The 13,633-nt window shown below is 33.5% G+C and overlaps 2 protein-coding genes across 2 annotated transcripts; one reads left to right on the forward strand and one right to left on the reverse strand.

The window, feature by feature from the left end:
• Nucleotides 1-746: 746 nt before the first annotated feature.
• LOC145629013 (ABC transporter B family member 11-like) lies at nt 747-7,063 on the forward strand. The gene is made up of 12 exons (XM_081681480.1): nt 747-1,040; nt 1,955-2,009; nt 2,276-2,451; nt 2,563-2,784; nt 2,927-3,165; nt 3,294-3,819; nt 3,912-4,185; nt 4,299-5,143; nt 5,231-5,497; nt 5,776-6,039; nt 6,155-6,448; nt 6,550-7,063. Exons 1-12 carry the CDS (start codon nt 747-749, stop codon nt 6,901-6,903), a joined length of 3,810 nt encoding a protein of 1,269 aa, XP_081537606.1. The 3' UTR covers nt 6,904-7,063.
• Nucleotides 7,064-7,194: 131 nt separating this feature from the next.
• Nucleotides 7,195-10,591, reverse strand: LOC145629014 (tetraspanin-6-like). Its single transcript, XM_081681481.1, has 3 exons — nt 9,761-10,591; nt 7,793-8,112; nt 7,195-7,486 (listed from the first exon to the last, which is right to left on the reverse strand). The coding sequence occupies exons 1-3, from the start codon at nt 10,250-10,252 to the stop codon at nt 7,447-7,449; spliced, it is 852 nt and encodes a 283-aa protein (XP_081537607.1). The 5' UTR covers nt 10,253-10,591; the 3' UTR covers nt 7,195-7,446.
• Nucleotides 10,592-13,633: the final 3,042 nt, after the last annotated feature.

The following is a 13,633-nucleotide window of genomic DNA, read 5'->3' on the forward strand; positions in this document are numbered from 1 at the left end:
AACCAAAAATTAAGAACGGTACACTGGAAGTACAGTTTTATGGAATACGTGACTTGATTCCATGCAAGTCTTCCATGGTCAAACTTGTTTGCCAATTGCCAAATGTGAAAAACTTCCCCATGCCACCAATTAAATTAAAGTTACTCACAACAATTATAGATTTACCCGATTATCTTCCTCCATTAGACATACCAATATACCATGGTATTGCAATTGCCAAACCATAATAATAAGCTCACTGATTACCATACTGAGTTTCTTTAACCTTTACAAACACACACAATCAAGTATCTAGTTACAGCTCAATGAACACAAGAAATTATGAAGTAATAGTCTAGTTTAGATAACTATGAGCTTATTATGTCGCTTTGTATCTCCCTTAAAAAAGGTACAACATGTGATGCACCATAGGTTTTAGTTACTATACTGTTATCTCTACTTCATATTATTTGCAACTTTGTAATATTTTATAACTCACAAATAATACCTCAAAATTGCAAATAATATGAAACAGAGGTAGAAATCTAAATACTAGTGCCTTAGTTTAAAAGTCGAGGCATTACATAAGACGTATAAGAAAATCCAATTATAAACCATTTTTCTCATCCGGCCATCATCATCCAGCATGGATCTCATGCATACATGCATGTCACGTTTCATTATTTATTACTTATGAATATTCCAGGTAACTAGCTAAGAGCCAAGGACAGCCCTCAATTCTCTAGTCTTTGGAATAGGTTACTGATATGGACAAGATGAATAACGGAGTTGATGAGACAACAACGTCGGCTTTGGATGCAACACATCCGAATGAAAATGAAAGCAAAAAGGGAGAGACTAATGAGACTAGTAACAAAGTCCCTTTCTACAAACTCTTTGCTTTCGCCGATTCTACTGATAAGGTATTGATGATCGTTGGCTCCATTGGTGCTATAGCAAATGGTGTAGCTATGCCCTTGATGGCAATCCTTGTGGGTGACTTAGTTAATGCTTTTGGCCAAAATCAGAATACCAAGGATGTCATCCATGCTGTATCTAAGGTAAAATGTTATTGAGGATGCCCCATTTTCTCATGATGAGAAACAAATTTTGTTTCTTACATGGCATTTTCGTAAATAAATCAACAACTTTATTCAACTTTTTTGACTGTGAAGCCCACAATACTGAAAAAGTTGTTGATTTATTTACGAAAATGCCAAACAAATTTCGTTTCTCACCATGAGAAACAGGGAATTTCCCAAATGTTATTATTCAATGTGCTTGAAAAGTTGAAATTATTGCTTGTCAAATTTTCCTAATTCCTCATATTCATAAGGGAAAGGGATATTCCAATTAGGAATAAGGGAAAGGGATATTCCAATTAGGAAGGAGTGTGTACTGTATTAAGGAATGTGACAGCTCAATTCGAACATCGTTACTATCGGGTGTTTGGTTCATGAATTAAAAGTATGAGACATGCATGTTTAATTAGAATTGAATAATTAAAACTCATATCATGTGTCTCGTTGATAATTTTATGATTTTTAAATCCTTATTTCAAACCCCTAATATAAAGGACTCATAAACATGTGTTTGTATTGCGGGTTGTCTCATTACTCATAAACATGTGTTTATATTGCGGGGTTGTCTCATTTCAATACTTTTAGCATAAAAATAAATAAATACGGAGTAAATAAAAAGGTGATCCAAATCAGACTCATGGTATTAAGAATCAAGTTCGAGAACAATGCAATCTTAGTTTTACACAATATTCCAAATCCATATCGTTTTATGATCAAACCAAACACCTTCATTCCACAATATATTGTGACAAATTCATGAATAGTTGTGTTCACACCATTTATGAACAAAATTAATTGAACGGGTGGTTTGCACAGTCAAATTGTTCTGCACTCTGCATCTGTCGTTTGATATGCTTCAAATAGCAAAGTGTGCTCACCATTGACATTTGCAGGTATCTCTGAATTTTGCTTACTTGGCTATTGGAGCTTTAGTAGCTGCATTTCTTCGTAAGCTTGTTAATCCTTTTATCTTATTATTTGCTGTCAATTTATATTGTTTTTATTATTTGAAAGTCAGCAACTATAATGCCTTATTAGATTGTTGGGAAAATCTTCTTGGATGAACCTTCATTCATTCGAGTAATCTAAAATGATAAACTAGGCTATGTGCTTTTGATACTCAAAGAGCTCCCCTTGTTTCTTTTATATGTTCCGGTTTTAAGTATACACGTAACACATTTGCTAATGCACATCTTTAATTTGTTTTCTGACAGAGGTAGCTTGTTGGATGGTTACCGGAGAAAGACAAGCAGCCAGAATGAGAAATTTGTACTTAAAAACTATACTAAGACAAGACATTGCCTTCTTTGACAAAGAAATTACTACCGGAGAAGTAATTGGTAGGACGTCCGGCGATACAGTTCTAATACAAGATGCCATTGGGGAGAAGGTGACATATTTAGCTCTTATCTTATTATCATCGATAATCTGATTCTTGTAGCAAGATGCTAAACAACTGCATTGAAATGATTAATATTATAATTTATTTATCTGTTTTTAGGTAGGGCAATTTATACAACTGATAGCAACATTCTTTGGAGGATTTGTGGTTGCATTCATCAAAGGATGGCTTCTTACTCTTGTTATGCTGTCGGTAATACCATTTCTTGCAAGTGCGGGTGCATTCATGACCATAATGTTCTCGAGAATGGCTACAAAGGGGCAAACTGCTTATGCAAAGGCGGCAATTGTTGTAGAGCAAACTATAGGCTCAATAAGAACTGTGAGTATATATGTTGGATTTTAATTAGTTTCTCCATGAATTATATGGAAATTTGTATGTTTTTCTCTCTGTAATTACAGTTTAGTTATATTCTAATCTGTACATTTATGTGATCATGAATTTTAACAAAATTCTTCTTTAGGTGGCCTCATTTACAGGAGAGAAACAAGCTATTGAAAAATTCAATAAAGCAATTGCAAGTGCCTATACTTCAGGTATACAAGAAGGCGTTATTACAGGGGTAGGACTAGGTGTCTTGACGTTTGTAATCTTTAGCAGTTATGCCTTAGCCATTTGGTTTGGCTCAAGGAGGATTCTCCATGGAGATTACACTGGTGGCGACGTCATTAATGTCATTATTGGTGTCATTATTGGTTCTATGTAAGTCCACAATTTTAGTCTTTGAATGATGTCTTATCATGCACCTTGATATATATTGTTATCACATTTATCTTATTGTATGATTTTCGTTCTTTGATAAAAATGTATTACATTTGAACATGATGCAGGTCACTGGGGCAAGCATCTCCCAACATGACGGAATTTGCAGCAGGCCAAGCAGCAGCATACAAGATGTTCGAGACCATTACTCGAAAGCCAGATATTGACCCTTTTGATCCCAATGGGAAAGTACTAGATGACATTCATGGAGATATAGAGTTTAAAGATGTTCATTTTAGTTACCCAACAAGACCTGACGAGAAAATATTTAATGGATTTTCTCTCAGTATCTCAAGTGGCACAACCGCGGCTTTAGTAGGGCAAAGTGGCAGTGGTAAATCGACAGTGATCAGTCTTATAGAGAGATTCTATGATCCACAAGCAGGGGAAGTTTTGATTGATGGAATTAACATAAAAGAATATCAACTAAGATGGATTAGGCAAAAGATTGGGTTAGTTAGTCAAGAGCCTGTGTTGTTTGGCTCGTCGATCAAAGAGAACATTGCATATGGGAAAGATGGTGCCACAATTGAAGAAATAAGAGCAGCAGCTGAGCTTGCAAATGCTGCTAAGTTCATTGATAAACTACCACTGGTTCGATCTTCAAGTTTCTATTAGTTAGTCCTTTTACATTTCTATTAGTCTCTCGATTTCATTTCAATTAATAGATGAAATTAAACTTGTAGGGACTAGACACATTGGTTGGTGAACATGGAACACAACTGTCAGGAGGGCAGAAGCAAAGGGTTGCCATAGCAAGGGCCATTCTGAAAGATCCGCGGATTTTACTTTTGGATGAAGCTACAAGTGCACTTGATGCAGAATCTGAGAGGATTGTGCAGGAAGCATTAGATAGGATTATGGTAAATCGAACGACTATTATTGTAGCCCATCGTTTGAGTACAGTAAGAAATGCTGATACAATTGTTGTCATTCATCAAGGAAAGGTGGTTGAAAAAGGCAAGCTAGCTTCTACCTGTTGTTTGATACAAAATTGTGTAAATCATTTTATTTTTGTTTGTCTTTTTATTTAATTATCTTGACAGTTTGCTTGCTTTGTTGACACAATTCAGGTATGCACTCTGAATTACTCAGCGATCCTGAGGGGGCGTACTCTCAACTAATACGCTTACAAGAAATGAAAAAAGAGTCAGAACAAGCAACAGATGCTAGAGAAATGTGGAGTCAATCTAGTCAAAGAAGATCATCATTAAGATCTTTAAGCCAAGGTTCCTCAGGGAGGATAAGTAGTGTTCACGACGAGTCTTTCACAGCAGTGTCTGAACTAACAGCAGACCCTGAAGCAAACATTGTAACGTCATCACCTGCTGTAAAGCAATCAGAAGTTTCTATCAAGCGTTTGGCCTCACTCAACAAACCTGAAATCCCAGTACTTGTGTTGGGATGTCTATCTGCAATTGCTAGCGGCGCAGTATTTCCTGTGTTTAGTATAGTATTTGCTAGTGCGATTGAAATGTTTTACAAACCACATGATATCTTGAGAAAGGACTCAAGGTTTTGGGCCCTTATGTTCGTAGTCATTGGGTTAGGAGCACTGATATCATATCCTGCTAGAACTTATTTCTTTGCCGTAGCTGGTTGTAAGTTGATACGAAGGATAAGAACATTATGCTTCGAAAGAGTAGTACACATGGAAATTGGTTGGTTTGATGAGGCCGAGAATTCAAGTGGTGCCATAGGTGCAAGGCTATCAGCTGATGCTGCAACTGTGCGTGCCTTAGTTGGGGATGCATTGGGTTTGCTTGTTCAGAATATATCCTCTGCTTTATCGGGTTTGCTAATCGCTTTCCTCTCAAACTGGATTCTATCACTGATTGTCCTTGTCTTAATCCCTCTCATTGGACTCAGTGGTTACCTCCAAGTAAAGTTTATGCAGGGATTTAGTGCTGATGCTAAGGTCCACTCTTCATTTTTTTTCTCTGTTAGTATAAATTGCTGAGAGTTAGAATTGTTTTTATTGTTCTTTCTTTTGTTTATTCAACAGAAAAAGTATGAGGAGGCTAGCCAAGTTGCTAACGACGCAGTTGGGAGTATCAGAACAGTTGCATCTTTCTGTGCAGAGGAGAAGATAATTCGATTGTATGAAAAGAAATGTGAAGCCCCTATAAAAGCTGGTATAAAACGAGGATTGATCAGTGGGGTGGGTTTTGGGTTAGCCTTTGCTTTCCTGTTTGGTGTGTATGGCATTTGTTTTTACGCGGGAGCACAACTTGTTGGCCATGGTAAAACCACATTTCCTGATGTTTTCAGAGTAAGTACACATCTCTTCACTAATCATCAACTCCTTTGCTCGCAAAATGTAAGCAAGGGAAAATTCAAGTTGACCTCTGAGATAAATCTATAAACATATCTCCTCTCACAATAGATTGATTTTCTTTTATTTGTTAATTAATAAAAATAAAATCATAAAGTGACACAGAAATCAATGCATAAAGTTGTGAGAGGACATCGATTAACCTAGGCTAGTAATGCAAACATTTCAAGTAATATATCTAGTTTACATGTCTGACAAATCTTATACTACTGCAGGTTTTCTTTGCACTTGCAATGGCAGCAGTAGGAATATCACAAACAAGCTCTTTGGCTCCGGATACTAGCAAAGCTAAGAGCGCTACTGCTTCTGTATTCGCGATTCTTGATCGCAAGTCTAAGATAAACTCAGGTGATGAATCTGGGATGACAATTGATCATGTCAAGGGTGAAATTCAACTTCGACATGTCAGCTTCACATATCCAACAAGACCTGAAGTCCAGATATTTCAAGACCTGTGCCTGACAATTCATGCTGGAAAGGTATACTCCTTACTACAGATTTTTTTTTTGTCTGAAAACAAATGCAACTTAAAATCATACAAAACAATATGTTTTATAAAAAATTTTGATTAAATTTATATCATCGATTTTGTAGACAGTAGCTATTGTTGGAGAAAGTGGCAGCGGAAAATCAACTGTCATTTCCCTGTTACAAAGATTTTATGATCATGATTCTGGTTGTATTACTTTAGACGAGATTGAAATTCAAAAGCTTCAATTAAAGTGGTTAAGACAACAAATGGGCCTTGTAAGCCAAGAGCCTGTGCTGTTTAATGAAACGATACGAGCTAACATTGCATATGGAAATGGAGGCAATGCAACTGAGGATGAAATTATAACAGCAGCAAAACTAGCAAATGCTCACGATTTCATCAGTAGTTTGCAACAGGTACTGATTTTTTTCTGTTACAAAATAATATTACTAGCAGAACAAGATTATACTTCGTATTAGTACAAAAATTAAGATCTTAAATGAAATTTATGTTGTAGGGTTATGATACTGTTGTGGGTGAAAGAGGAGTACAACTATCAGGAGGCCAAAAGCAACGAGTTGCGATTGCACGTGCCATAGTAAAGAATCCGAGAATACTCCTGTTAGATGAAGCTACAAGCGCGCTTGATGCTGAATCAGAGAGGGTAGTGCAAGATGCATTAGATCAAGTCATGGTGAACCGTACTACTGTTGTGGTTGCTCACAGATTGTCCACCATAAAGAATGCTGACGCGATTGCTGTGATAAAAAATGGTGTTGTTGCAGAGAAAGGGAAGCATGAAAATCTGATTCGTATTAAGGATGGTATTTATGCTTCCTTGGTTGCACTTCATATAAGTGCTGCTTCCTAGCCTTCTCGGAGAAAAAGGAAATTGTACATAATTTGTATACAATCAACTAGATCGCAAGACCATATACATGTTGAATCATTGAACAAGCTAAGATGGTGTTGAGTGGCATTCTCTTCATCAAGATACTATATAGTGTTCATTTATCATTATTAGAAGTCGATACACGTATACCTATTTTTATAAAGAAAATTTTTCGAATGTAAAATTGTTATAAAAGTGACATATCTTGATCTACCGAGTAATTACTTATTAAACCTTATGTTTATTGTAATGTAACCTTTTTTAAGTTGATGATATCAAAACTCAAGATAAAATAACCAAATTCCGTCACTCTACAAAACTTTTAAACGTATCCATAAGCCAATATTGATACAACCCTATCTAAATATATAGATACAAGCTTAGCAGGAGAAAAAGGGTTGACCCTTCGTTTGTACAAGAAAGAGGAACCAAGAACATGCACAAACATGGAAAATAACACCACTTTTGGCTCCATCAAACTAAAACAAAAAAAGACGTTAAAAAAAAAAAAAAAATACTAGTCTACCAAAGCTGCTCTCTTCTATCACGCCACCATCTCCACCTGAAAAGAATTGAAAGTTGTTTTATTAACAAAAATAAAGTTGTCTTAAAATAAAAAAAAAAACAAACATAAATAAAGTTTATGAAAGTTAAAAGAAAATTAAAATTTAAAAACCAATGAAAGATTAAACAAAATCTTACCTATATATGGTCAAAAGAAATCTGTAAGTGATAAAAATAAATAAAAAAAAACACGAGATATATATGATTCAGGGAAAGTCACCCGTTGTGTACAAATTTATATCTAAAGACAACATTTTAAAAGTAAGATAAATAAATAAATTAAATCATTGTGAGAATAACTCACCAGTAGAAGTCCCATCTGGGTCGGACTTTGGTCATACGGTTATGGCCGTACGGGTAATCGGTTTCGGCCCGACGGGTGTTTTGGAATGCACAACAACCAATGGAGTATACGCCAATGAGCAAGATAAGCATAACTACATTGAGGACAGACAATTTGTGCCAATCCCTCCTTATGGACTCGAGTACTCCAGCCTTGCAAGAATCACACTCGTAGCATAGCAAATTCGGGTCGTTGCTCCACTTGTAGCAATCCGGATCTTGTACCATCATAACCGGATCTTGCCCGTATGTACACGATGTTGGTGGCTTACAACATCCTGACTGTACAAAAATACATACATTCCCTTTATCAAATTAGTAGTCGCATTCCCTCAAAAAAAAAATTAGTAGTCGCATAAATATTTTAGTATATATTAAAAGGTTCACTTTTCATGACCAAATGGTTTATAATTTAATTTTTCAGATGATGCTTTACATACCCTTGTTACATTTTATTTTATTTTATTTTATTTTATTATCATTTTTTTTTTTTTGGAAAAACTTGTTAAAATTATTTAATTATGAGTAATTAAAGATATAATAATATTCATTTCAACTTAGTTCAGTTCAGCTCCAATCAGTTCAGTTCAGTTCAGTTCAGCTCCCATCAGTTTAGTTCACTTCAGTTTAGTTCAGTAAATATGAACAAGCCAAAAACAATGAAACAAGTAATCATGAATTGAAAATTTATGTTTTCTAACCTAAAACTTTCACTCGGTATTATTTTTTATGAAGATGCATTACATATATACAAAATTATTATTCATTCAAGAATTAGTTAGCCATTATTCAAAAAGATTAAGTAACTTTGATCAGTAATCTTTTCGTACGAGTTAGTTCACTTAAGCCATCTAATTTCCTAATTAAAGATTAATAAAGTAAAATTTATAAGGAAAAAGTAGGATTATGTTATATCATAGACAAAATATCTTTTGCAAATTGCAACAAAGGCAAAATGAATATCAATTTAAAAGTAAAAGGATGGACCATGCAAAAGAAATTAAGAATTAATTCCCTCTAATCCACTATAATGTGATCTTTCCTTTTCATCAACTTACAATGATAAAAGCAAAAAAGAAATTCTCCATATCTTTTTTCCTATTTAAACATTGCTTTCAAAGGAGACAACAAAGCTGCTTCGCTTATCTTACTACTAGAAAAGGAGATATTTGAAATAACACAATGTTAATTACTTAGTGATGAAGATTAGTACGGATAAGCTAAGTTGTAAACTTATGGAATTAATTTGTAAGAAAGATGATTCTATGATCATTACTATTTTTAATTTGTTTGGATTTTTAGTGAGCAAAAGTATGTATTTGCAATTTTGCATGGTTTTCCATTGCTTAATATTTTAGTTTTTTAGGTAGGTAAACATTGCCTGGTAAATAAAATTATAAAATTGAATATGATTTTTTAATAATTTTTTTATAAAAAAATTCTGGCTTTCTACATATTTTTCTTCAACTTTGAAAATAAGAATATGGATTATTTAGACAAAGTATAATTACGGAGTACAATTTTTGGGTGCTCCAACTTCCAAAATATTATATATATTTTTTTTTTCAATCTCTAACATAAATGCAAATATATCAAAAAGAATTATACATGTATTTCAACCATTTATACTTATTCTACCTCATCAATACCGCCTAAAGTTTAAATAATAATTTTTCATTTTTTTACTTTAACTACTTTTGGTGATATTTAAGAAGATAAAATATCGTTATGTAAGATGTTGATAAATTTTTATTAGTGCATATTTCTAAATTCTTATACGGAGTAGTAGTTATTAATTGTAGACTATGATGATATTAACAGTAAAATCCATTCAATAAGCATAAAAGTAAAAATGTTGCACTTAAATTAATATGACGGAGGAGACATCAAACAAAAAGTAAGGGAAGATGAAAAGGCTAAGAGAGAGTACCTGGACAGGGGTCATATCATTTCTAAGATAATCAACAGGAGTCCAAGTAGCAACCTTAGCACAAGTCTTAGACCCAAAAATACAACCCCTAATATTATTCCAATACTTAGGGTCCTTAACCCTAGCCCTTAACCAAGGGGAGTAATCTTGTAGGTGATACTCTCTATAAACCCTCCCTGGGATTTGAGTACCACCCCCTTGGCTCGTAACCACGAAACCGAACACGGTTATGACCATCAAAACAATGATGAGTAGCAACATGACCACTAGGTACACCCATAGAGCCCATGCTACGTGAAAACATGCACCAACGAACCCTGCTAGGGAAATGATGAGGACAATGAAGCCGACTACAAGAAGCGGAGTTTGGAGGAAATTCTCACATGTAGTACTGTCCTTTGCCATGTAAAGCCCTGCTCCAATGATGGGTATTGATGCTAGGAGAGTAAATAGGTTTAGGAAACCTATTACTGTGTTACTCAACCTGTGCATGATTTGTAATACCTTGTTACCACGTACTAATAAATAGTTGTATCAGATCAGCTAGTAAAGGAGTTGTTTCAGTTTATACTAGCTCTCGAGTTGGAGCTTTGTGAATGTAACAACGTTAGCAAAGAAAATATGTTAGGTGATGATGAATTAGTATATGAAGAGTTATATGGGTGTCTCTTTAGAGTTGATGGGGTTGTTGTACCCTTGTAGGTGCTTATTGGGATTGCTTTAATTTGTGCTTATATATTAAGCTCTAGTAGTGTGATAATGGAAGTATGGAGTATATTTTATATGGTCCAATATGCTGTAAAAAGAAAGGACGCAGGAAAAGAAAGGCAAATGAATCTCCACTTAGCTTGATTGTTATTGCTTTTTCATGAGTAGGGAATCAAGGTGCCTTTTTATATATGCAATAATGTTCTTACCCTTTGACTAAATCAACCCTTAGCTACTAAGTTACTACTTGTTAAATTGTAGGTGTGATTTTGCTAGATTTCCTCGTTAAGTATTCCCTTCATTCCCTTAAATTATGATAATGGGGAGGTTAGTGAAAAGTGGGACATTTTATACTTTTTAAGTAGGAAAAAGAAGTTTATTTAAAAATGCACAGGTATATATTATCAAAAAAATTACACTCTTGTAATATAATGGAGTAAAAATTGCACAAAGTATTTCCTTGTAATAATGGACTTACACAAGAAGAGGGAAAGAAAGGAACGAAGGAAGTATGTACACAGTAATGCACCACTTTCAAAAACTAGCTAATATCATATATGCATAATACAGAGTTTCAAGCTGAGAGATTGTTATATACACTCGGGTGTACTGTATACCCATGAGTATGTTGTTCTCAGTTTGATGATTATTTTCCATTTAATCGATCATCAAATGAAAAGCTAAAACTAATGTTAGATTAGTTGGGTGTACGGTGGTGCACCCGGATATATATAACAAATTCCAAAGTATGCTAGCTTCATTATTTATATATGTTTATATATTTCACTATTATTTTCACATTAGTTAAAGATAACACTTAATAATATTAGTGAAAGTATGACTTTAGTTGTTTTGTTTGTGTTAATATAATTAAGAAAAAGATGTGCGAATTTGCATGTAGAGTATGTTACAAATAATCTAAAGATCTTCAAACATTATTATCATTCACACACATTTAAATTTGGTCTTATAAATTATTTTTCTGTTCTTATTTGCTTTAACATATCTTATAAATATATCTTTATTTACTTGATATAACTACAAATTACGCGTTCTTAATTTTCTATATTTAATTCTAACTAGGGTGGCCAACGCGCGCGATGCGCGCGACATGGCTAGCCAATGCGGAGAAATTATCAAGGCTTGTCTTTGTACTTAAGATTTTAGCTTGTACATAGTTATGATTAGTAAGCATTTTGCACGTAAAATGTCTTATGCAATCTTTAAATACCTTGAAACTGATAAGAATTAATACAATGAACCTTTAAAAAGATTAATAATCCACTATTAAGTTCAAAATCATATATCTTTAACCATTTCTTATGTATTTTAAAGAGTAAAAAATAGCATTTACATGCTTTTCTTATAGAGTCTAGATGATTCTCTAGAATAAAATTTTGATACATATTACAAACTGAAAAACAAAGAGAAACAAACAGAGGAATAATGAAATTTTGCATCAATTTGTTCTTGGGTACCCTATGAGTAGTTAGGACTCTCAGGTGTTAAATTTTAGTTTTCAGTTTGGATTTTGCTCAAGTCCATTGCAACGTACATTTATACTTAGTATTGTTGTTAAGTCTAATATGATCATCTAATATAAAGTTTGGTAGCTTGAACCCAATGTAAAAATCCAAAATAATAAAATACGGAGTAGCTTTTTTTTTCCTCTCTTTGTATATTGGTCCAGGGGCTTTATTTTTTATTTTTTAATACTATGTAATTAAACCCAATGTAAGAAGAGCTGAGTTATCCAATGCAGGCAAGCTTGAGCTCAGCTTAATTCAACTCAACAATACAAAGAAATATAGTAAATCATTAAACTGATACTCATTAGATGCAGAGCATATATCATTATTAGGATGCATCATATCAGAAACTCACCAGAAAAGAGGTATCTTCTCTTCTAACAAGTAACAATAAACCTTTAAGGTAGGTTATTAGGATTGATAAGAGAACTACTCACACCTCCTTTCCTTCAAATATAGAATATACATCCAGAGCCTAAGCACAAAGGCATTCTACTCCCTTTAAAAACATGTACCTTGAAAAATTGCATATTTTAAAGTTGTGGACTCTCATTTTACGCTCTTAATCCCAAAATTATAATCGAAATTAAGATGCCCTTTGCATCTCATAACAATGAATCTAATATCAATGTTGAAAGCCACCTTTGTAAAATTCTACAATCCCCAAAATCAAAACTAAAGTACAATCTAAAGATCATAAATTAAAATCCTAAAAAATCGTATAGGGAAAAAATTAAAGTACCTTTTGATCGGATTTGTGGTAGCGCTTAACTGGACAAACCACAAAGTCACTGGCAAATATTCATGAAATGATCAAATTGAAAGAATAGAAAGAGACATGAGGGGATTCCATGGGTTAGTGCTCGGAAGTTGGTATATTTCCCTCGCTTATAGTGTTTCTGGTTCTCCATTCACTTCAATTATCAACTATATTTTTTTCTTTCAAAATCCAATCAAATTTAGGAAAAATAGATGAATACCCAGACCCTAAAATTTAAAAAGGATAATACCTTAAAATCTAAAATAAATCAAAACCTTATAAAACAATTGAAATTAAAATTGAAAAATATATACCTTTGAAGATTGTCAGTGACTTTGTGGTTGAAACTTGAAACCAATAATTTAACCGATTGAATGTGAAGATAAAAAAGTACGTAATAACATAGAGAAGATATACAATATTAAAAAAAAAATCTTGTAATATTAAATAGGGGCAAATGCATAAATACACAATTTTGAGGTTATAATTGTCACAACACTATTCATAAGAGCAAGATTCTACTTTTTATAAAGTAGGGATAGGGATACCTCACTTTGTCGTTTCCATTAACTATAATAATAATGATAATAATGTTTTCAAAAAAAATAATAATAATGATAATAATATTTTATAAAACGAGGCAATACTCAAGAAAAAAGGGATCATTTAATCTAGAAATATCATGCGTGATCGAGTGAAGCTTTATTGCTTTATGTAAAACTTTAGAATTATGAACAAAACCTTGATCCACTAATACTCACCAACTAATAATCTCTCTTCCTAAAGAAATAAAAAGATGCCCTTTCTCATATCTTCCTTATCTTCTGCCGTATGTTTTATGCTTTGCTTGATTCTCTTAAAGGCTCCACTAACTTT

Source organism: Chenopodium album, chromosome 4, assembly GCF_948465745.1.
Source record: "Chenopodium album chromosome 4, dcCheAlbu1.1, whole genome shotgun sequence".
NCBI lineage: Eukaryota > Viridiplantae > Streptophyta > Magnoliopsida > Caryophyllales > Amaranthaceae > Chenopodium > Chenopodium album.